The 23945-nt window shown below is 53.1% G+C and overlaps 2 protein-coding genes across 4 annotated transcripts; both read left to right on the top strand.

Annotated features, from left to right (window-relative positions):
- The first annotated feature begins 1841 nt into the window (after positions 1-1841).
- Positions 1842-8017, top strand: LOC145555043 (uncharacterized). 2 transcript variants are annotated; one of them, XM_081616178.1, is made up of 5 exons: positions 1842-1980; positions 2288-2364; positions 3610-3732; positions 5744-6344; positions 6460-8017. In XM_081616178.1, the coding sequence occupies exons 4-5, from the start codon at positions 5773-5775 to the stop codon at positions 7271-7273; spliced, it is 1386 nt and encodes a 461-aa protein (XP_081472304.1). In that variant the 5' UTR covers positions 1842-1980; positions 2288-2364; positions 3610-3732; positions 5744-5772; the 3' UTR covers positions 7274-8017. The 2 variants fall into 2 exon arrangements, with proteins under 2 accessions (XP_081472304.1, XP_081472303.1); XM_081616177.1 differs by lacking the exon at positions 2288-2364 and having other exon boundaries at positions 1844-1980.
- Positions 8018-8244: 227 nt separating this feature from the next.
- Positions 8245-22947, top strand: prkn (parkin RBR E3 ubiquitin protein ligase). Of its 2 annotated transcripts, XM_081616179.1 has the most exons (11): positions 8261-8396; positions 9602-9765; positions 16724-16958; positions 17071-17180; positions 17327-17410; positions 17484-17599; positions 17666-17802; positions 17871-17932; positions 22271-22501; positions 22563-22680; positions 22755-22947. In XM_081616179.1, the coding sequence occupies exons 1-11, from the start codon at positions 8390-8392 to the stop codon at positions 22856-22858; spliced, it is 1368 nt and encodes a 455-aa protein (XP_081472305.1). In that variant the 5' UTR covers positions 8261-8389; the 3' UTR covers positions 22859-22947. The 2 variants fall into 2 exon arrangements, with proteins under 2 accessions (XP_081472306.1, XP_081472305.1); XM_081616180.1 differs by lacking the exons at positions 22271-22501; positions 22563-22680; positions 22755-22947 and adding exons at positions 21747-21775; positions 21811-22264 and having other exon boundaries at positions 8245-8396.
- The last annotated feature ends 998 nt before the right edge of the window (positions 22948-23945 follow it).

Here is a 23945-nt window from a genome sequence, read left to right as displayed (position 1 = left end):
CACTGCAAACCGGCATCACATAAACCAGCAGTCTAAAGTCAAACTTGAAGGATCTGGTGAGGCCTAACCAGATAAAAATCAACATTATAAAGAACGAAAACATACAATTCAAGCTGAATAAAAGAGACAAATGTTTAAAGTCTGCCTGCGGTTTCGAACAACCACACAGGTAACGGACCACCGGAACGTCACTAATGGTATAAAACACCACGTCAGCACTGACTTGTTTGAGAGGATCAATGTAAAACAGTTTTCCTGCAAACCTAAGACAGCCAGCAAACAGTGGAACCAGGGCCGGCCCAAGGCATAAGCAAACTAAACAGCTGCAAGGGGCCCCTCAGTGGAGCAGATTTTTTTTTTTGTAATACTTTGTCATTACATCAAAAACACACCATTTCACTACTAACGTTTTTGCAATAATATATATTTGACAATATATGTAGAAATCACTATTTTATGGATCAAAAGAAAATAGATTGCTCTTGGGGCCCCCTGGTGGCCGCGGTAGGAACCACAGTTCCGCCGGTACCAGGAGCTGCACCGAGGATCCAAACGTCCGAAGATCCGGTCAGAAGCTAAGTTAGCAAAACAATGTCTGTAAAGGATTTTCCTTCAGGAGGGAGAGGAGAAGGAGGAAGAGCAGAAACAAGATGAAGGTTTGTTTTAATGAGCCTTGGTAATATAATGTAAAGCTGCTAATAGAAATTAGCTTGATAGCGACCTGGACCGGAACCTGTTGGAGGAAAAACATCCCAACTTCAGAAGATGAGCTTTAACCTAACAGAGCTCTGTGGTTCCTCCTGTCAGTCTGAGAGTCAGGGTGAGGAGGCGCCGGGTTAGGAAGAGAAGCTGCAGGATCTTCAGAACAAACAGGTCATGATGCTGGGCTACTGATTATCCCTCTGTCTGGACACAGGACCAGTAGAACCAGTTTAACAGATAAAATGAATGGTTATATGCCAGACATGGAAAACTGGGATGCTCTCCATGCCATGATGTTCAGGATTTAGGTCTCATGGCATCTCAAGGTGTCAACATGGCAGCCAGTGGGCTGAAGGAGGAAATACAGCTTTATTTTGTAGCAGTTCAAGAGACACCAGCTTTTATCGCTTCAAAAAAATTTATCAGCAGAAACTCCAAGGCATATATATATATATATATATAAATACAGTTTTATCATAGGACCCCCAAGAATGTAAAACTACTTTGACCCCTGCTAGTCAAAGGAGGCGTTGTTGGGCCTTCCCTCCTCGGAAACCTCCAGAACTATCCCAGAGTACTGCTCAACCCACTGAACACAGACCGACCAGAACCAGAACCAGGCTGAAACCACAGCCCACAGTTTTAAAAACATTTGTTCATAGCAAAATGTTTGGTTTAATAAGCATCTGAATTAGTGATTTGACTTTATTGATTTGATTCAAACAGGTTCATAGAAAACTCAGCAGATAAGGCCGGCAGTAGAAAAGAAGAAATAAAACCTTAAAATGAGCTGAAATGTGAGGAACTGAAAAGCAGAAATGAAACATCAGCAGCAGGAGAAGCTGAGACTTTAAACATCAGCATTAGAAATGGTCCTAAAACGGGTTAAAACATTTAGATGCAAGAAAAACTGATATTTACATCAAATCATAAAAATAGGTAAGAGAGAATCCTGCTTGTGGCGTCACAGCGTAGAGCTTCGCCATATCTCGCGAGTTTTGAACGCAAACTTTCAGCTGTAACTCCTCCTGCCAATCAGAGGGAGGCTGCGCAGCTGCTTGACCAATGAGAGTCAGCTCTCTGCGATGTGCCGCCTCTGCGCCGCAGCGTCTCATTGACTTTAGCTGGAGGCGTGCCGCCCCTGCGCCGCGGCAGCGTCGGCTCCGCCACTATGCGGCCGCTCCACGGCTGAGATGTGACAGAGGTGCGGCAGGAACCACCGACTCCGAACAGAACCCGGAACCGAACCAGGAGGATAAAACCGGCCCGGCTCGAATCGTAAGTGTGAATTGGGTCCGGAAGCGACGCGGCAGTTTGGCGCCAAGGAGCGCGGTAGGAAATGTGCGGGAGGAGCCGCGGTGCGGCGGGTCGCCGGGGTTCGGAACCGAGAACCAGCCGGAACCTAAGCGAGGCGAGACTCCCCGCAGCTCCATCCGGCCGGAAGCTTCTTGAAGCTCGGTCTGGTACCGGCAGAGGTTCTGGCACCGCGCGGCGCGCTGACGCTGCTGCGAAAAACCCGCCACAGGCCCAAATATTTACCGCGCTGCTTCTCTTCCTCCTCCTCCTCTTCCTCTCTGCCCTCTAGGCTCCCATCCTGCCTCTTCTTCATCATGTCCATCCAGCCGCCTCCTCTTCCTCAGAGATGAACCTGCTGGTGTCCAGGTGAGGCCAGGAGACAGGAAGTGATGTCACACTGCAGGTGAAGTTGTGGCTTCAGTCCATCCATTGGCCCATTCCAAAAGGACCGACCAATCACAGCTGCAGTACCAGGAGCGAATCTGGTTCAAGAATAAAAACAGAATCAAATGAAACAGAACCGCCTCTTCTGTCCCTCAAACGGACCAAACTCCTCAGTTCTGATGTTTGGATGCTGAGCTGGTTCTGGTCCAGTTGGACCTGAGACAATAGAACCTGTTTTCTCCTGGACTCACCTGAACTACAGAGACGCAGGTCAAGGTCAGGTCAGGGTCCTGACCTCTCAGACATGACGTCAGGACGTCACTGCCCTCTCCTCATTGGCTGCTGGAGTGTCACATGATTAGCCCTGAACCGTCATCCTCCTCTCTGATTGGCTGCGCCATCAGCTTCCTGGCTGAATATTCGCCAATCAGATGCTTGCAGTCGCACCAGCGCAATCTTTTTTTTCCAGTGACCTTTGACCTACTCCTCCTACTGTCTGTGTAACATTTTTTTATCTTATTTTCGCATTTTTTTAAATGTAATGTATATGTGTGACCTGTAGAGGGCACCAGAGTGAACAAAGGAGGCGGATTAACTTTAGAGTTTTCATTCATGTTTTAACAATAAATTATTTGTAGTTTTTATACAATTTTAAAACATATTTGTTATGATTTATGTTCTACACACTGATCTTATGTTTAACTTTTTTTGGGCTAAAAAAGCAGGTTGTTGAAGAGGCATAAGACATGGGGCAAAGGTCAACGGGCCAAGACTCAAACATGGCATTCAAACTCGTTTAGGGTGCGTGGCGGCCGAGGCCTCTGGAAACGGTTCCCACGCTCTAAACGCTGCGCCACCGCCACGCACCACGCTCATCTCATTTTTAACACAATGTCATTTTTTTGTGTAATGTTTTTAATATAATTTTCTTAGTTATTTTTGATATTTTGTTAGATTTAGTTTTACATTATTAAACTGATTTCTGATGTCATGTTGAATGTTTTCTTTTTCTAACATTTATTTGAAGGTTGTGTTCATATTTTATATTCTAGTTATTAAATGTTTTTTTATTTTAGCCAACACATCTACTACATGAAACAGGTAGTGAGGTCATACATTTTTATTTGTACATTTTGATGTCATTTTTAATTGCTGAACGCGGAAGCGTCGCCATGATATTTTTTCCACCTCTGTAATGTTTGTAACTTGACTGCTCTTATTTTGAAGGGCCGTCTTCCGGTCGTCTCGACCATTTAATCCTTCCTCTCGGAGCTCCGTGTCCCGGCGGCGGCTTCCTGTTATTGTCACGGCCCGCTCCGGTGGATTTCACTGATTAACGGCTGGATCTTGGTGAGTAACCGAATCCCGGCCCGGTTCTGGTACTTCTGCGATGAGCTCCGGGTTTTTATTCTGACAGTTCCCGCCGGGAAGGAGAGCAGCTGGTCCTGCTTCCTGACAGCCGCCCGGCCCCGGAACTTCTCTGAGAAAAACGCCGGTTTTACTCCTGCGAGCCGGGCGGTCCACAGCAGCGTTTTTAGCTGCGGGTCGGGATGTTTCCAGAACTACGACGGTGTGGGGCTCGGTTCGGCTTCCGAACGGCAGCCATAAAATGTTGCAGCGAGAGCCAAATTAAGCTTTAATGAGAGAAGTCATGCGGCTGGCGCCCTCTCTCGGCCACCCGGGGAACAACAGGAAGTCAGGAACCTCTGGGAGGAGTTTAATAAAAATACTGAGTGAAATAAACTGATCCGAGCCCAGATCTATTTGCCTAGATTTGATCTGGAATATTGCCTTTATACTGAGGAAGAAAACTTGGTTTAATCATCCAAACAGAGTCCAGGTCAGTACCAGTTACCAATCAACTCATTCAGGGCCAAATCATTATCCTAACTGGTTAAACTGGAAGCCCAGCAGGTCCTTGCAGCATTCACTCCTCCTGGCCAGCAGGGGGCGACAATCACTTTCATGGAATCATTAACTTTACAGCAATTCCTCATACAGTGCGTAGCAACAGTGGAGAGGAAAAATTCCCCTTTAACAGGAAGAAACCTCCAGCAGAACCAGAACCGGGCTCAGTACCATGTGACCTGACTGACTGGAGGTTAGCAAAGACACAGCTAGGGTTGCCACCTTTCAGAAATCAAAATAAGGGAGGCTCCCCAGCAGGACGTCCACTGCAGAGACGGACATTATTTTATGGAGGTGCTTTTTGTGCAAGTGATCCGTGGAGCTGCTTAGAGTTCCCCAAAACTGCACTCCAATCAGAGCAGCACACCTTAAACACCTTTAATTAAGCAAGTGTAAGAAGTATTTGGTAAACTACTCAAGTACTGAGTAACTGATCATAACACCTGATTTAATATTCAAAATGTGTCCTCAGACAACCAAAAGCATAAAGGTTATGTGAACATTCTGGTACTGTACAGAGTATTACTAAAATATTTCTATAAATAAGGAGTTAGGTTTGGAGGCTGGTTCTAGACCAGGGGTCAGGATAGTCAGTGTGTTTCCATGGCGACACGTGAACAAGATGGAAACAAACAAACCAGAGCAATATTCATCATTTGATATAAATGAACCAAAGAGCCTCTTGTGTCTCCAGAGATCCTGGCAGGTGGAAAGTCTAAAACTGCAGCACTAGAATATTTAATTCATTGTTAAAGGAAAATTGTGAAGGTTAAAAAACCCACTAAGTTTTAACATAAGACATTTATTTAGTGTAACTTCTGCCGTCTCTAGGCAACAGCATCGGTCCGTAGCGTTCAGGGTCCTTCAGCTCCCGCCACGAGAATTTAGCTGACCTTAACATTTCCTGTGTTTTATTTAGGTCATTATTGTTATAATTAGTGTTGATATGTGTGTGATGGGCGAGTCTATCGGACATTTATAGAAATACGGAACAAATCGCGTCCCGTATCGGTTCAATACGGACGGGTGGCAACCGCAGACACAGCAGAAGAAGAAACAGAGGAACTGATGTTGATGAAAGTAGAACCAGCAGGAGAGGGAGAGCGATCAGGTGATGGCAGCATCATGTCAGCCGCCTCCAGGAAGGAATCAGCCAATCAGAACACAGAGCAGGTGGAGAGAAAATGACAGCAAACGGTGCAAAGTGGAGAGTAGTAGAAGAAGAAAGAGAGGAGGAGTGGCCAGTTTGTCCCGCAGCAGCCGGTAGCATCATGACTACAGGAGGAGCTCAGGATGACCCCGGCCACAGAACACACTGAGGTTCTGTTGGGTCTGTCTGTGCTGGATGGAACCAGAACCGGGCCCTCAGCTCAGCTGGTTCTGGCCGGTTGTCACCAGACAGGGGCGTTTCTCTCCCTGATCTGACCCCGTGACCCCTGCTCTTCCTCCTCAGGTCGGCTCCTCTTCCTCGCCGCCTGCGGGATGGAGGACTCGGAGACGGAGCTGACGGTGTCGGAGTCGGACGCCCTGGGCGCGGACTTCATCACGGTGGAGCTGGACACGCAGCCCATCGAGTACGTGGTGAAGTGGGCCGAGGTCGGCTCCAAGTTCACCATCTCCTGCGTGAAGAAGGACTCGGACGAGGCGGAGGAGCTGACGGCGGAGCCGCTGAAGATCGAGGCGGACGAGGCCTTCTTCGCGCCCTACGAGGAGGTGTTCCCCTGCGAGGTGACGGAGCAGAGCGTGGAGATCAAGACGGACTCGGACGAGGAGGACGAGGACGGCGAGGAGACGCGGCTGCTGCTGGAGGCCGGCGGCGGCGCGCCGGACGGCGAGGCGGACCCGGACCGGGACTACTACGAGCCGGAGGGCCGGCAGTACCGCTGCAGCTACTGCGGGAAGCGCTACAGCCACGCCTCCAGCCTGTACCGGCACCAGCAGACCCACACGGGCCGGACCGGGCCGCCGCCGGCCGCCAAGAGAACCCTGGAGCCGTCGCACCCCGACGCTCGCTACGCCTGTCCGCACTGCGGCATGAGCTTCAAGGGCAGCAGGTGAGCCAAAGGTTCTGCTGGGGTGGGAAGCGGGCCGGGTCCGGTACCGGGGTGGCACCCGTCCCTTTAGGTCTGACCCACTCTACCCCGGTTCTGACCCGCTCTATCTCCGCAGGATGCTGGGCAGCCACCTGCGGCTGCATGGGAAGCGGCGCATCCACCCCTGCAACATCTGTGGGAAGGAGTTCAACCACAGCTCCAGCCTGTCGCGCCATCGCCTCGTCCACAAGAAGGGCAAGGGCGGGGCCAGGGAGGCGGAGCCCGCCGCCGCCCTGCGCCACAAGGCCGCCGCCAGGAACAAGAAGCCCCGTAAGGCGGGCGGCGGCGCGGCGCCGGGCTCGGCGGCGGCGGACCGGTTCTACGCCTGCCCGCAGTGCGACCTGAGCTTCCGGACGTCCACCCAGCTGTCCAAGCACCAGGTGAGCCACGTGAAGGAGCTGCTGGACAGCTACACGCCCGGCAAGGAGAACCTGGGCGAGAGCTCGTCCGACCTCAAGATCCGCCTCAAGCTCTGCTCCCGCGACAAGCCCAACTTCTACACCCTGTGCAAGAAGAACCGCCGCCGCCGCGGGGGGCGGCCCCCCCGCAGGGCCGCCGACGACCCGGAGGCCGGCGCCGGGGAGCCGGGCGGCCGCCGCCACGCCTGCGACCTCTGCGGGAAGAGCTTCAGCCACGCCTCCAGGCTGGTGCGGCACCAGCAGACTCACGGCGCCGGCCCGGGGAAGCCCGTCCTCGCCAAGCCGGGCCTGGCCGCCGCCAAGTCCAAGACCTACGTGTGCGCGGCGTGCAACAAGACCTTCATGCACTCCTCCAGCTTCTCCCGCCACAAGAAGGCGCACCTGCAGGCCGCCCACCTGCAGGCCGCCGCCCTGAGCCGCAGCCCGCCCCTGGTGGACGAGACCGCCCCGCTGGAGTCCGACTCCGAGTGAGGGTCGCTCCGACCCGGACCCGTTCTGGGTTGGTTCTGGACCGGCGCCGACCGGTTCCGGACCGGTTCTGGGACCAGTTGTGGTCAGAGTGAGAAATGTTCTGGACCCGTTGGGATTCTAGTTCTCCAGGTTTCAGGAACTGGAACTGGTTCTGTGTAGATAGCAGCAGGACGGCCATATATGGGCGTGTCGGCCGTTTCCATATATGGTCAGAAGGGACTGTTAGCTTCCTGCGCCGCTGAACGGGCTTACAGGCGATCCACCTGTTCTGGTCCCGCCCCCTGCCCCGCCCCCTCCTCAAACAGTCCCAGAGCATCATGGGAAATGGAGTCAAAGCCAGCAGACTCTTCAGTAAACTGACTGCTGATTGGACGGTTCAAATGAAACCTGTGAAATTGGTTATTGATCAGCGATCGGCTCCAACGGATAATCTGTCACCAACATTAAAGCGTTTCCTGTGGATGCCCCGCCCCTTTCACTCTGTTTCTGCTCGACACTTTTGAGTTTTATTGTGTGAATTGGAGTTAATTTAATGGTGATTATTTATAAATGTGTGGGCGCCCCCCCCCCCCACCTCCTGTAGAAGATAAGCAGCACTTGATGCCCCGCCCCTTAATGCCCCGCCCCCATCGTGTTGGTTTGTTTGGGTTTGGTTCTGCAGATAGAAAGAACAACGTTCCTCATTGTACTAGAATAAACCTGTTCACCTGTTCTGTCGCCATTTTCTAATAAATATTAAAACAACTTCCTGTCTGCTTCCACTTCCTGTTGCGTCAAGTAGGCTCTAAATTTGAAGGGTCACATTCTGAGCCAGGGGTTCTGATGGATCACAACCGGAACCGCATCAAGATGAAGCTGCAGGTGCTGCGCTGGCGGCCGGTGACCACAAAATTATGTAAAACATTTAGGTTGTCATGGAAACCAGTTGGACTCCTGGTTGGCTGAATCTGTGTGGGGTATGAATACTTGTGGTCTCCAGGCGAACCTGCTCCTCCCTCCGTTCCCCTCCAGTCCGGCAGGTGGCGGTAATCCTGCCCGCTGACTGCAGGACTGCAGCTCCCAGAGTGCACTGCGGCCGGCGGGTCGTAAACACGTCCATGAAGGACGCGCAGCAGGATGATCGGTGAGTTCTGGTCCGGTTCTCGGTTCGGATCGAAGATCGATCAGGTGACTCGGGGACACGTGACCTGACCGACCCGCAGTTCCTTCAGCTTAAAGATCAGAACCGCGGTGGACTGGGTTCCGACCAGAACCTGTCCAACAGCGCGGGTCACAGGGTTCCGAACCAGTCAGAGGATCTGGTTGGTTCTGATTCCCATCAAACCAGAACCGAGCGGGTCCAGAGTTATTTAAATTGGTAATAAATGCGAGAAAGTTCTGGAGGTGAGTCCAGGTCCAGTTCTACCGTCCTGCATCCCTCGGTGAAGGGACCGGTACCGGGCCGCCTGGTGCGGCAGGTTCTGGAGGACTGGACCTGGTCAGCCCAGTCCTGGTGGTTCTGATGCACAGAAACAGCCTCTTAACGTCAGCGACGTGTTGGACCCGAAACTGGACCTCTAGGTTCTGGACTGCTGGGTCCAGAGAGAACCGGACCCAAAAACAGAATAAAAATTAAATAAACTGGAATATGAATAATTTCACAGATTTAAAGCTTTGATTTCTGTGAATGTTGTAGATTTTACTGACAGCTGATGTGATAAAACCAATCAATAAACATTATAGATGATAAAACCAATCAATAAACATTATAGATGATAAAACCAATCAATAAACATTATAGATGATAAAACCAATCAATAAACATTATAGATGATAAAACCAATCAATAAACATTATAGATGATAAAACCAATCAATAAACATTATAGATGATAAAACCAATCAATAAACATTATAGATGATAAAACCAATCAATAAACATTACTAATGCAGAAGTTAGGGTTTAATGAAACAAGCTTTTGACGGTTCATATTTTCAACAGGTGCTTTTAAGTCTCACCTGAGTGAAAACTGTGACGTATTTCCGGTTCTAATTCTTAAAGCAGAACCGGCCAGTCCAGGTGAGTCAGGTGTTACAGGGGGCGGGGCTACCAGAGAACCAATCATTCATCAAAGTTGAACAAAAACATTCAATTAAAACAACAAATGAATTAAAAACACAAACATTGGAATGAACTGAAGCCGTCTACAGGAACCAGAACCAGGTTCTGATCCAGCTGAAGGCCCTCACCTGGTTCTGGTTCTGGTTCTGGTCCTGCCTGAGACCCACTACAGCTTTAAAACCATGAAATCTGTTGTAGTGTGAAGTTAGAGCCTCACCTGTGCTGCAGTGTTTGTCCGGTTCAACCGCGGTCCCGGCGTTGCCGTGGAGCTGAGTGCGGCGGCCCGAGTGGCCGAGCTGAAGGACATCGTGGCGAGTCAGCAGGGAGTTCCTGCCCAGGCGCTCCGGGTTCTGTTCGCCGGCAGGGAACTGCAGAGCTCCGCCTCCCTGCAGGTGAGCTCCCATTCTGATGTGCAGGTAGCGCTCACCTCCTGTCCTCCTCACCTCCTGTCCTCCTCACCTGCTGTCCTCCTCACCTGCTGTCCTCCTCACCTGCTGTCCTCCTCACCTGCTGTCCTCCTCACCTGCTGTCCTCCTCACCTCCTGTCCTCCTCACCTGCTGTCCTCCTCACCTGCTGTCCTCCTCACCTGCTGTCCTCCTCACCTGCTGTCCTCCTCACCTCCTGTCCTCCTCACCTGCTGTCCTCCTCACCTCCTGTCCTCCTCACCTGCTGTCCTCCTCACCTGGTGTCCTCCTCACCTGCTGTCCTCCTCACCTGCTGTCCTCCTCACCTGGTGTCCTCCTCACCTGCTGTCCTCCTCACCTGCTGTCCTCCTCACCTGCTGTCCTCCTCACCTGCTGTCCTCCTCACCTGCTGTCCTCCTCACCTGCTGTCCTCCTCACCTGCCGTCCTCCTCACCTGCTGTCCTCCTCACCTGCCGTCCTCCTCACCTGCTGTCCTCCTCACCTGCTGTCCTCCTCACCTGCCGTCCTCCTCACCTGCTGTCCTCCTCACCTGCTGTCCTCCTCACCTGCTGTCCTCCTCACCTGCTGTCCTCCTCACCTGCTGTCCTCCTCACCTCCTGTCCTCCTCACCTGCTGTCCTCCTCACCTGCTGTCCTCCTCACCTGGTGTCCTCCTCACCTGCTGTCCTCCTCACCTCCTGTCCTCCTCACCTGCTGTCCTCCTCACCTGCTGTCCTCCTCACCTGCCGTCCTCCTCACCTGGTGTCCTCCTCACCTGCTGTCCTCCTCACCTCCTGTCCTCCTCACCTCCTGTCCTCCTCACCTGCTGTCCTCCTCACCTCCTGTCCTCCTCACCTGCTGTCCTCCTCACCTCCTGTCCTCCTCACCTGGTGTCCTCCTCACCTGCTGTCCTCCTCACCTCCTGTCCTCCTCACCTGGTGTCCTCCTCACCTCCTGTCCTCCTCACCTGGTGTCCTCCTCACCTGGTGTCCTCCTCACCTGCTGTCCTCCTCACCTGCTGTCCTCCTCACCTGCTGTCCTCCTCACCTGCTGTCCTCCTCACCTGCTGTCCTCCTCACCTGCTGTCCTCCTCACCTGCCGTCCTCCTCACCTGCTGTCCTCCTCACCTGCTGTCCTCCTCACCTGCTGTCCTCCTCACCTGCTGTCCTCCTCACCTGCCGTCCTCCTCACCTGCCGTCCTCCTCACCTGCCGTCCTCCTCACCTGCCGTCCTCCTCACCTGGTGTCCTCCTCACCTGCTGTCCTCCTCACCTGCTGTCCTCCTCACCTGCTGTCCTCCTCACCTGGTGTCCTCCTCACCTGCTGTCCTCCTCACCTCCTGTCCTCCTCACCTGCTGTCCTCCTCACCTGCTGTCCTCCTCACCTGCTGTCCTCCTCACCTGCTGTCCTCCTCACCTCCTGTCCTCCTCACCTGCTGTCCTCCTCACCTGCTGTCCTCCTCACCTGCTGTCCTCCTCACCTGGTGTCCTCCTCACCTGCTGTCCTCCTCACCTCCTGTCCTCCTCACCTGCTGTCCTCCTCACCTGCTGTCCTCCTCACCTGCTGTCCTCCTCACCTCCTGTCCTCCTCACCTGCTGTCCTCCTCACCTCCTGTCCTCCTCACCTGCTGTCCTCCTCACCTCCTGTCCTCCTCACCTGCTGTCCTCCTCACCTGCTGTCCTCCTCACCTGCTGTCCTCCTCACCTGCTGTCCTCCTCACCTGCTGTCCTCCTCACCTCCTGTCCTCCTCACCTGCTGTCCTCCTCACCTGCTGTCCTCCTCACCTGCTGTCCTCCTCACCTGCTGTCCTCCTCACCTCCTGTCCTCCTCACCTGGTGTCCTCCTCACCTCCTGTCCTCCTCACCTGGTGTCCTCCTCACCTGGTGTCCTCCTCACCTGCTGTCCTCCTCACCTGCTGTCCTCCTCACCTGGTGTCCTCCTCACCTGGTGTCCTCCTCACCTGCTGTCCTCCTCACCTGCTGTCCTCCTCACCTGCTGTCCTCCTCACCTGCCGTCCTCCTCACCTGGTGTCCTCCTCACCTGCTGTCCTCCTCACCTGCTGTCCTCCTCACCTGCTGTCCTCCTCACCTGCTGTCCTCCTCACCTGCCGTCCTCCTCACCTGCCGTCCTCCTCACCTGCCGTCCTCCTCACCTGCTGTCCTCCTCACCTGCCGTCCTCCTCACCTGGTGTCCTCCTCACCTGCTGTCCTCCTCACCTGCTGTCCTCCTCACCTGCTGTCCTCCTCACCTGCTGTCCTCCTCACCTGGTGTCCTCCTCACCTGCTGTCCTCCTCACCTCCTGTCCTCCTCACCTGCTGTCCTCCTCACCTGCTGTCCTCCTCACCTGCTGTCCTCCTCACCTGCTGTCCTCCTCACCTCCTGTCCTCCTCACCTGCTGTCCTCCTCACCTGCTGTCCTCCTCACCTGCTGTCCTCCTCACCTGCTGTCCTCCTCACCTGCTGTCCTCCTCACCTCCTGTCCTCCTCACCTGCTGTCCTCCTCACCTCCTGTCCTCCTCACCTGCTGTCCTCCTCACCTCCTGTCCTCCTCACCTGGTGTCCTCCTCACCTGCTGTCCTCCTCACCTCCTGTCCTCCTCACCTGGTGTCCTCCTCACCTCCTGTCCTCCTCACCTGGTGTCCTCCTCACCTGGTGTCCTCCTCACCTGCTGTCCTCCTCACCTGCTGTCCTCCTCACCTGGTGTCCTCCTCACCTGCTGTCCTCCTCACCTGCTGTCCTCCTCACCTGCTGTCCTCCTCACCTGCCGTCCTCCTCACCTGGTGTCCTCCTCACCTGGTGTCCTCCTCACCTCCTGTCCTCCTCACCTGCTGTCCTCCTCACCTGCTGTCCTCCTCACCTGCCGTCCTCCTCACCTGCCGTCCTCCTCACCTGCCGTCCTCCTCACCTGCCGTCCTCCTCACCTGGTGTCCTCCTCACCTGCTGTCCTCCTCACCTGCTGTCCTCCTCACCTGCTGTCCTCCTCACCTGGTGTCCTCCTCACCTGCTGTCCTCCTCACCTCCTGTCCTCCTCACCTGCTGTCCTCCTCACCTGCTGTCCTCCTCACCTGCTGTCCTCCTCACCTGCTGTCCTCCTCACCTCCTGTCCTCCTCACCTGCTGTCCTCCTCACCTGCTGTCCTCCTCACCTGCTGTCCTCCTCACCTGCTGTCCTCCTCACCTGCTGTCCTCCTCACCTCCTGTCCTCCTCACCTGCTGTCCTCCTCACCTGCTGTCCTCCTCACCTGCTGTCCTCCTCACCTCCTGTCCTCCTCACCTGCTGTCCTCCTCACCTCCTGTCCTCCTCACCTGCTGTCCTCCTCACCTCCTGTCCTCCTCACCTGCTGTCCTCCTCACCTGCTGTCCTCCTCACCTGCTGTCCTCCTCACCTGCTGTCCTCCTCACCTCCTGTCCTCCTCACCTGCTGTCCTCCTCACCTGCTGTCCTCCTCACCTGCTGTCCTCCTCACCTCCTGTCCTCCTCACCTCCTGTCCTCCTCACCTGCTGTCCTCCTCACCTCCTGTCCTCCTCACCTGCTGTCCTCCTCACCTGCTGTCCTCCTCACCTGGTGTCCTCCTCACCTGGTGTCCTCCTCACCTGGTGTCCTCCTCACCTGCTGTCCTCCTCACCTCCTGTCCTCCTCACCTGCTGTCCTCCTCACCTGCTGTCCTCCTCACCTGGTGTCCTCCTCACCTGCTGTCCTCCTCACCTGCTGTCCTCCTCACCTGCTGTCCTCCTCACCTGGTGTCCTCCTCACCTCCTGTCCTCCTCACCTGCTGTCCTCCTCACCTGCTGTCCTCCTCACCTGGTGTCCTCCTCACCTGCTGTCCTCCTCACCTCCTGTCCTCCTCACCTGCTGTCCTCCTCACCTCCTGTCCTCCTCACCTGCTGTCCTCCTCACCTGCTGTCCTCCTCACCTGCTGTCCTCCTCACCTGCTGTCCTCCTCACCTGCTGTCCTCCTCACCTGCTGTCCTCCTCACCTCCTGTCCTCCTCACCTCCTGTCCTCCTCACCTGCTGTCCTCCTCACCTGCTGTCCTCCTCACCTGGTGTCCTCCTCACCTGGTGTCCTCCTCACCTGGTGTCCTCCTCACCTGCTGTCCTCCTCACCTGCTGTCCTCCTCACCTGCTGTCCTCCTCACCTGCTGTCCTCCTCACCTGCTGTCCTCCTCACCTCCTGTCCTCCTCACCTGCTGTCCTCCTCACCTGCTGTCCTCCTCACCTGCTGTCCTCCTCACCTGCTGTCCTCCTCACCTGGTGTCCTCCTCACCTCCTGTCCTCCTCACCTGCTGTCCTCCTCACCTGCTGTCCTCCTCACCTGGTGTCCTCCTCACCTGGTGTCCTCCTCACTTGGTGTCCTCCTCACCTGGTGTCCTCCTCACCTCCTGTCCTCCTCACCTGCTGTCCTCCTCACCTCCTGTCCTCCTCACCTGCTGTCCTCCTCACCTGCTGTCCTCCTCACCTCCTGTCCTCCTCACCTGCTGTCCTCCTCACCTCCTGTCCTCCTCACCTGCTGTCCTCCTCACCTGGTGTCCTCCTCACCTGCTGTCCTCCTCACCTGCTGTCCTCCTCACCTGGTGTCCTCCTCACCTGCTGTCCTCCTCACCTGCTGTCCTCCTCACCTGCTGTCCTCCTCACCTGGTGTCCTCCTCACCTGGTGTCCTCCTCACCTGGTGTCCTCCTCACCTGGTGTCCTCCTCACTCTGTCCTCCTCACCTGCTGTCCTCCTCACCTGCTGTCCTCCTCACCTGCTGTCCTCCTCACCTCCTGTCCTCCTCACCTGCTGTCCTCCTCACCTGCTGTCCTCCTCACCTGCTGTCCTCCTCACCTGCTGTCCTCCTCACCTGGTGTCCTCCTCACCTGGTGTCCTCCTCACCTGCTGTCCTCCTCACCTGCTGTCCTCCTCACCTCCTGTCCTCCTCACCTGCTGTCCTCCTCACCTGGTGTCCTCCTCACCTGGTGTCCTCCTCACCTCCTGTCCTCCTCACCTGGTGTCCTCCTCACCTCCTGTCCTCCTCACCTCCTGTCCTCCTCACCTCCTGTCCTCCTCACCTGCTGTCCTCCTCACCTGCTGTCCTCCTCACCTGCTGTCCTCCTCACCTCCTGTCCTCCTCACCTCCTGTCCTCCTCACCTGCTGTCCTCCTCACCTCCTGTCCTCCTCACCCTGTCCTCCTCACCTCCTGTCCTCCTCACCTGGTGTCCTCCCACTGCTGTCCTCCTCACCTCCTGTCTCCTCACCTGGTGTCCTCCTCACCTCCTGTCCTCCTCACCTGGTGTCCTCCTCACCTGGTGTCCTCCTCACCTGCTGTCCTCCGCACCTGCTGTCCTCCTCACCTGGTGTCCTCCTCACCTGCTGTCCTCCTCACCTGCTGTCCTCCTCACCTGCTGTCCTCCTCACCTGCTGTCCTCCTCACCTGCTGTCCTCCTCACCTGGTGTCCTCCTCACCTGGTGTCCTCCTCACCTCCTGTCCTCCTCACCTGGTGTCCTCCTCACCTGCTGTCCTCCTCACCTGCTGTCCTCCTCACCTGCTGTCCTCCTCACCTGCTGTCCTCCTCACCTGCTGTCCTCCTCACCTCCTGTCCTCCTCACCTCCTGTCCTCCTCACCTGCTGTCCTCCTCACCTGGTGTCCTCCTCACCTGCTGTCCTCCTCACCTGCTGTCCTCCTCACCTGCTGTCCTCCTCACCTGCTGTCCTCCTCACCTGCTGTCCTCCTCACCTGCTGTCCTCCTCACCTGCTGTCCTCCTCACCTCCTGTCCTCCTCACCTGCTGTCCTCCTCACCTGGTGTCCTCCTCACCTGCTGTCCTCCTCACCTGCTGTCCTCCTCACCTGGTGTCCTCCTCACCTCCTGTCCTCCTCACCTGCTGTCCTCCTCACCTGCTGTCCTCCTCACCTGGTGTCCTCCTCACCTGGTGTCCTCCTCACTTGGTGTCCTCCTCACCTGGTGTCCTCCTCACCTCCTGTCCTCCTCACCTGCTGTCCTCCTCACCTCCTGTCCTCCTCACCTGCTGTCCTCCTCACCTGCTGTCCTCCTCACCTCCTGTCCTCCTCACCTGCTGTCCTCCTCACCTCCTGTCCTCCTCACCTGCTGTCCTCCTCACCTGCTGTCCTCCTCACCTGCTGTCCTCCTCACCTGCTGTCCTCCTCACCTGGTGTCCTCCTCACCTGCTGTCCTCCTCACCTGCTGTCCTCCTCACCTGGTGTCCTCCTCACCTGGTGTCCTCCTCACCTGGTGTCCTCCTCACCTCCTGTCCTCCTCACCTGCTGTCCTCCTCACCTCCTGTCCTCCTCACCTGCTGTCCTCCTCACCTGCTGTCCTCCTCACCTGGTGTCCTCCTCACCTCCTGTCCTCCTCACCTGGTGTCCTCCTCACCTGCTGTCCTCCTCACCTGCTGTCCTCCTCACCTGGTGTCCTCCTCACCTGCTGTCCTCCTCACCTGCTGTCCTCCTCACCTGGTGTCCTCCTCACCTGGTGTCCTCCTCACCTGGTGTCCTCCTCACCTGCTGTCCTCCTCACCTCCTGTCCTCCTCACCTGCTGTCCTCCTCACCTGGTGTCCTCCTCACCTGGTGTCCTCCTCACCTCCTGTCCTCCTCACCTGGTGTCCTCCTCACCTCCTGTCCTCCTCACCTCCTGTCCTCCTCACCTCCTGTCCTCCTCACCTGCTGTCCTCCTCACCTCCTGTCCTCCTCACCTGCTGTCCTCCTCACCTGCTGTCCTCCTCACCTCCTGTCCTCCTCACCTGGTGTCCTCCTCACCTGCTGTCCTCCTCACCTGCTGTCCTCCTCACCTGGTGTCCTCCTCACCTGCTGTCCTCCTCACCTGGTGTCCTCCTCACCTGCTGTCCTCCTCACCTGCTGTCCTCCTCACCTGCTGTCCTCCTCACCTGCTGTCCTCCTCACCTGCTGTCCTCCTCACCTGCTGTCCTCCTCACCTGCTGTCCTCCTGTCAGGGCTGTGACCTCCCAGAGCAGAGCACGGTCCATGTGGTGCTCCCTCCTCCAGGCTCCATCCACCTGCCGCCACTGCAGGAACACCTGGCTGCCAGAGGAACAAGGCTGACCCGGCTGGACCTGAGCTCCTCCAGGCTGGCCGCCGCCGCCGCCGCAGGGCAGACCGCCGCCCTGGAGGGAGGAAGAGGAGGAGATGAAGATCAGAGGACAGAGCAACAAGCTGCAGCTCCTAAAGGTCAGTAGCTCCTAAGTGACCTGTCTCCAGGTGTGTGTTGTGTCTCCAGGTGTGTGTTCTCTGTCTCCAGGTGTGTGTTCTCTGTCTCCAGGTGTGTGTTCTCTGTCTCCAGGTGTGTGTAGTACCTTCTTCGTGTACTGTAAGCGATGCTCATCCATCCAGTCAGGGAAACTCCGTGTTCGTTGTCGGCGCTGCAGACAGATGGCGCTGACGCTCTGCAGGGTGAGAACAGAACTGTAGTACTTCCTGTGGTTGGTAGTACTTCCTGTGGTTGGTAGTACTTCCTGTGTAGTGTTTCCAGTCCTGATGCAGTTCCTGCCGGCGGCCAGCAGGAGGTGCTGTTACCCTTCGGTGTGTCTGTCTCTCAGGGTCCTTCCTGCTGGGATGACGTTCTCCTGCCCGGACGGATTCATGGCGTCTGTCAGTTTGAAGGTTGCCATGGCAATGAGGCGGTAAGGGGCGGGGCCTGAGAGTTTCAGACAGGAAGTCCTTGATCTCTTAATTCTGATTGGTCCTTGATGGCAGGAGTTCTACATGAAATGTGCGTCTCACCCCACGTCAGAGGACGACGTCTCCGTGGCGCTGGACCTCGTCCTGTCCAACACCAGGAGCGTCCCCTGCATCAGCTGCACCGACATCAGGTAACATCCTCACCTGTCTCACCTCCGTCCCTCTCCGCCCCCTCCTCACCCCGTGTCCGTCTCCAGGGACGTGGTTCTGGTCTTCCAGTGTTCGGACCGTCATGTGATCTGCCTGGACTGCTTCCAGCGCTACTGCCAGACGCGGCTCAATGAGCGGCAGTTTATTTACGACGCTGTGATTGGATACTCGTTGCCATGTGCAGGTGAGGGGCGGAGCCTGAAGGGGGCGGGTCCAACAGGTGAAGCGCCTGACTTCCTGTTGTCTCTGCAGCTGGCTGTGAAAACTCTCTCATCAGAGAGTTGCATCACTTCAGGATCCTGGGAGACGATCAGGTGACTCCACCTCCTCCTTTGTGTTTTTATTCATAACAAACTGTTTATCATTGCAACAAGGGTGGACACAAAAATAACCAAAACATGAACATTAAGGAAAATGAATAAAAATAGAGTTGAAACAAAAGTAGAGATACTTGCAGTTACTTTTTTGCATAAACAGATTTCAAATGTTTCAATGAGCTGTAATACAGTTTAAATTGATTAAGAAAAATATCAAAACAAGCAGTAAAACCGCATTTACTGCAGAGTTTATGATATTTAACAAGCAATAAGACAATATTTACCATGTCAGATGTTTGGCTCTCAGTGTCATGGATATAAAATCTGGGGCCCTGACCCCTGACCCCTAACCCGTTTTCAGGTGTAAAGAGATGATTTAAGATTCTTCTGGGCAAAAGACACAACATGTTGGATCACATTTAAATCTGCGCCAAAATTCATCCACTGGGTAAAAATGATGAGATTTTGAATGAGTCTCTTCAAGCTGAGGTGAAACAAACCCGGAGAAAACATTTATATTATTACTGGAATCATTACATCATTCAGATTCAGGATGAGGTCAGCCTGGAACATCTGGAGTTCTGGATGGGATGGACCAGCAGCAGCTTTCACAGATTCACTTTACTGGTAAATCTCTAAACATCATCACCATCCAGTAAGTCATACAAATAAAACACCTTTTCAATTCCAGGCAGTTTTAAAAATAGATGTTCTATGTATTAATATTGATCTGTTATTGATCTGTTGATCCTCACTATGGATCCATGTCGGGGAAAATTATGGGAAAATATCATTTTCCAAACCTTGTTTATGAAAATTAGTAAAATATGAATCTTGGTTAATTCTAAATCACATTTCAGCTATAAATCCAAAATAGATTTGTGATATTAAACCTCGTTGAGTTGGAGTGAGACTGATGGGTTTATTTAAATGAACCAATCAGAGCCTCCGATTCCTCCTGCATCTTTAATAAGATGAGATCGTCGTAGTGAGTTTAGTTCCTCCAGGTAAATCAAAGGATTATTGAAGTTCCTGATATTTTGGTCAGATAAAAGCAGAATGTGAGGATAAATGAATCTGGACTCTCGTCCAGCTGTGGACAGAAGAGTTTGTCCAAACTAGTCAGACTCTAGTCGACCAAAGGCTCCGGGATGTTTCCACGCCTCCAATCATCTCCCAATGTTTTCCTCCTCTCCCCGATATTTAACCTCAGGCTGAACTGAGGTCAAGATATTTAACCTCAGGCTGAACTGAGGTCAAGATATTTAACCTCAGGCTGAACTGAGGTCAAGATATTTAACCTCTGAACTGTAACGGATCAGCAGAAGCTCATATTTATTAATCCTGACAGACCAGAAGCTCCAGAAACATTCAGATGGATTTTCGCGCCACGTCGACCAGTTTTATCTCATCTTGAACTCCTTATCAAACATTTTAATATCATGCAAATTAGATTTTTCATAATTAGTGAGGAAGCATTTGAGTTGTTAATGTAAATAATGTGGGTGAAACTGAGCTGCTTATAATCAGATTAATAATCTGATTAATAATCTGATTATATTACAACTTTTCTCCCCAAAGCCAAAAGATTTCAAGGTTTTTATAGTAAAATGTTCCAGTGAGTCAAAAGCCTTGAAGAAATCCAGGAATAAAATCAAACTGTCACTATAATAAAGCTACGATAATCAATCATATCAGTTTAGTATGATGACGGATATTTCTTCCCTTTAAAAACGCTGATTGGCAATAACTAATAATCGATCCTAAACAAGAGCTAAAACTTTATCATCTGTACATAAGAGTGACGGGTCTCCATCGTCTGGTGATAAAGGATCTTTGATGCTTCCTGGTGGGAGAGATTATTGACTGAAATTCATCCAGCAGGGCCTCAAATTATAGTTTTCATAAATGTTTCCTAAATAACGTTGAGCGGTTAACCCCTCGAGGCCTGGAGATGCTCTTCGATTTTCAAATCGTCTTCCAAAATGTTTTTAAATCAAGGTTCATTTTTTCAACAGATTCCTGAATTTCATCAAAAAGAGAAACTGGCAGTTGATTCTGAGAACAGTAAAGATCACTATAAACTGCTCTAATGGTTATATTTATTAAATCAAGGTGACATTAGTTTCTTCTGTTTGGACTGTTTCTGCCTCTCAAGGTTAAAACATGAAGAGCTTTTTGTCCGTCCTCCATCCGCCGAGTCCTGGAGCGAATCAACGTCCATCTAGAAAAACATGGTCCAGTTGAGACCAACATCCAGCTTGGGATTGTTTCTGTCTCCTCAGCTTAGAGGCTGTTTACTGCTGATGTCCTAACATTAAATTTAATCCACTAAAGGGAGACAGATTCATTTCTGAAATATCTTAGAGGTTCAGAAAAAAGGTTTTATTATTCAGCAGATTAATATTTAACTTCCACACTAAGTTTGAAGGAGGTTTAGATTTATTCAGAGAAACAAGGTAACTGAACAATGATCTGTTAGATATTCACAGCTTGAATATTATTTACCATATTATGAGGAATTAACCAATAATCTGGCCATTTCCAGAAGGATTGAACCAGGAGTATTGTCTGGTAGTAGAGATTAAGTTTACAAAAACATCATTGTAAATATGGTGCTGCCCCCTAGAGGGGAGACGATCAATTGCTCCATCTGGAGTTGCATTAAAATCTTCTCCTTAGACCAGTGTTTTTCAACCTCTGGGCCGCGGAACACTAGTGTACCGCGAGAGATCGTCAGGTGTGCCGAGGACATTATCCAGTTTCACCTACCGTACCGTATTTTCCGGACTATAAGCTGCTGCTTCTTTCCTACACTTTGAACATGCAGCTTTTCTGTATATTTTTCTTCAACCACCACAGTCAAAATTGGAAATCAAAGAAGAACGTGCTAATGTTCATTTAGAACAAGCACATGCTAGCAGCAGGCAAACGGAGAAATGTTGTCAAACTCATATGATGCAGCTTCAAGTTGAGGAGCATCGATCTGGCAGGACAGGAGGGAAATGGAGCCGCTGCACATAAACTCAGCGTGAACAAAACCGGATCTGGAGACGCAGAACTGCGTCCTTAATATGTCCGGCAGTTATTAGGACGCAGCTCTCTGCTGCCCTCTGCTGGGTCCTTATGGGAAACCGGGAGCGGCAGAGAAACCAGCGGCAGAGAAAATACGGTAATTGGTCTTAATTGGTCCCCTGGAAGCATTTCCTGTGTTCTAGGGTCATTCTGGAAGCACTTCCTGTGTTCTAGGGTCACTCTGGAAGCACTTCCTGTGTTCTAGGGTCACTCTGGAAGCACTTCCTGTGTTCTAGGGTCACTCTGCAAGCACTTCCTGTGTTCTAGGGTCACTCCTGGAAGCACTTCCTGTGTTCTAGGGTCACTCTGGAAGCACTTCCTGTGTTCTAGGGTCACTCTGGATGCACTTCCTGTGTTCTAGGGTCACTCTGGAAGCACTTCCTGTGTTCTAGGGTCACTCTGGAAGCACTTCCTGTGTTCTAGGGTCACTCTGGAAGCACTTCCTGTGTTCTAGGGTCACTCTGGAAGCACTTCCTGTGTTCTAGGGTCACTCTGGAAGCACTTCCTGTGTTCTAGGGTCACTCCTGGAAGCACTTCCTGTGTTCTAGGGTCACTCCTGGAAGCACTTCCTGTGTTCTAGGGTCATTCTGGAAGCACTTCCTGTGTTCTAGGGTCATTCTGGAAGCACTTCCTGTGTTCTAGGGTCACTCTGGAAGCACTTCCTGTGTTCTAGGGTCACTCTGGAAGCACTTCCTGTGTTCTAGGGTCACTCCTGGAAGCACTTCCTGTGTTCTAGGGTCACTCTGGACTCGGAGACTCATTGAGGTTCAGCTGAATATGGAGGTGAAAAAGTAACGGAGGAAGCAGAACCCGGGTCAGAGGGAGGAAACTGGAACCAGTGGGAGGTTGATGGGTGCCAGGTGTGGTCAGTCAGAGGGATGCGGGGCAGCTGCAGCAGAGGAAGATGAGGAAGATGAGGGAACTGATAGCCGGAATGAACACGAGTCACCAGGAATAAGGTCGAACCCTAACAACAGAACAGGAAGTGATGCAGAGAGACTTTGTCCAACTTGTCCTCCTGCTGAACTGTCCAGAAATGGAACCAGTTCAAACCAGTGTGTTAAAATCCCAGAGCAGATTATCAGACCTTCAGCTGCCTGTAGTTCACCTGAAACACCGGCAGACAGGTGAGGACAGGAACTGATGACCATCAGAGATCAGGTCTGTGATCAGGTGCAGGTGTTTCAGGTGAACCATCTTCAGCTGGTTAGGTTGTAGCTGGTTGCTAATGTGTGCTGACCGCCTGTGGTTCTGCCTCAGTACGGCCGCTACCTGCAGTACGGCGCCGAGGAGTGTCTGCTGACCGCCGGCGGCGTTCTGTGCCCCTCACCTGGCTGTGGGGCGGGGCTTCTCCCACCTGAGGGCAGCAGGAGGGTGGAGTGTGACTGGCGGCTGGGCTGCGGCTTCGTCTTCTGCAGGGACTGCAGGGAGGGCTTCCATGAGGGGCCGTGCGAGGGCCCTGCGGCCCCGCCCCCAGGGGACGCCGGCCAGGTGAGTCGCATGATGATGATGATGGAGGTGATGAAGGTGCTGAGGCCGTCCCTGTCCTCAGGGCTTCGTGGTGGGGGACGAGGCGTCTCAGAGAGGGAGGTGGGACCAGGCGTCTCTGCGGCTCATCCAGGAGTCGACCCGGCGCTGCCCGCGCTGCCTGGTACCTGTGGAGAGGAACGGTAAGCTCCGCCCCAGAGCCCGCCCATTTATCCGCCAGGTGAGCACTGAAGGCTGCCCGTGTCTCCCCCTGCAGGCGGCTGCATGCACATGCAGTGCACCCAATGCCGAGCGGAGTGGTGCTGGCTCTGCGGCGCCCCCTGGAACAGGGAGTGCATGGGCAACCACTGGTTTGGATAGACTGGCCAGCTGGGCCCTGCGCCGGGCCGGCGCTGTCCATCAGCGCTTCTCCCCGAGTGTAAATAACAGAATAAAATGTGAGAACCCGACTGCGTCTGTCCCTCTGTCTGAGACGGTCAGGTGTCCTCAGGTGGACGTCCAACAGCGTTCCTCAGTTCTGGACATTTACGGAAAAATACCCAGATGGCAAAATAGAAGAATCACTGAATCAACGTTTGAACCAGAACTGGTTGCTCTGATGGCTCCACATCAGTTTCTTCACTGGTGAAAAACTGTTTACAACAAACAGATAAACAGTTTCAGACAATTATCTGCAACACATTTTACTCCTTTCTGTTGTCCATGAAGGTCCAGGAGGGTCAGCCTGTCAGAACCAGGAGACAGAACTGGTGGCGTAACAGGTCTGACTGGTTGGCGTCTCTTTGGCTCCTGGTGCCTTCATCCTCCTCCTCTTCCTCCTCCTCTTCCTCCTCCTCCTCCTCCTCTTCCTCCTCCTCCTCCTCCTCTTTCTTCTCCGATGTCTTTGTTATTCCAAATATAGTATTTGTGTGGATAATAGTTGTTTATGTTAAATTCCAGTAACATGTTTATGTAAACTGGAAAGTTTCACTGGGATTTTTTTCAATTCTACATCTTAAATAAAAGATAAACCACCTAATGCCTTAAATACATATTGATATAAAGTTTAGATTTAGAAGATGCCTTGTAGCACCGCAGGGAAGTTCAAGTTGGTTATTCGATGTTCGAGCTCCGCGAACATCGAATAACCAACTTGAACTTCCCTGCGGTGCCTGTAGCTGATCCCCCTCAAAGGAAAGATTTTGGTTTTACTGCTGAACAGTTTATTAGGGAGTTTCACCGGAAGAGCTGCTGCACAAACACAAACAAGACAACATCAGATAGAAAACATGCTCTTACCACCGTAACGTTTTAAAACCGAAAACAACGTTCACTGCTAACGTCAGCTGATTCAAAAACTATATTTAATTACAATAAAGCAAAAATCACAATTCCAATTGATCAATATCAGAAATATCCTCGTTACAAAATAAACGAACCTTGTTCCGCTAATAAGGAGCATTTTAAA

This window comes from Poecilia reticulata, chromosome 15, assembly GCF_904066995.2.
Source record: "Poecilia reticulata chromosome 15, P_reticulata-male-v2, whole genome shotgun sequence".
Lineage (NCBI taxonomy): Eukaryota > Metazoa > Chordata > Actinopteri > Cyprinodontiformes > Poeciliidae > Poecilia > Poecilia reticulata.
This window is presented reverse-complemented; position numbering and strand designations above follow the sequence as displayed.

Excerpts from the sequence above, each read along its gene's own strand:
- LOC145555043 (XM_081616178.1), top strand. The coding sequence starts at position 5,773 with ATGGAGGACTCGGAGACGGAGCTGACGGTGTCGGAGTCGGACGCCCTG. Across the intron at positions 6,345-6,459 it reads ATGAGCTTCAAGGGCAGCAG|GATGCTGGGCAGCCACCTGC; the intron begins GTGAGCCAAAGG and ends CTATCTCCGCAG.
- prkn (XM_081616179.1), top strand. Across the intron at positions 17,181-17,326 it reads TGGCGCTGACGCTCTGCAGG|GGTCCTTCCTGCTGGGATGA; the intron begins GTGAGAACAGAA and ends TCTGTCTCTCAG. Across the intron at positions 17,600-17,665 it reads ATCAGCTGCACCGACATCAG|GGACGTGGTTCTGGTCTTCC; the intron begins GTAACATCCTCA and ends GTCCGTCTCCAG.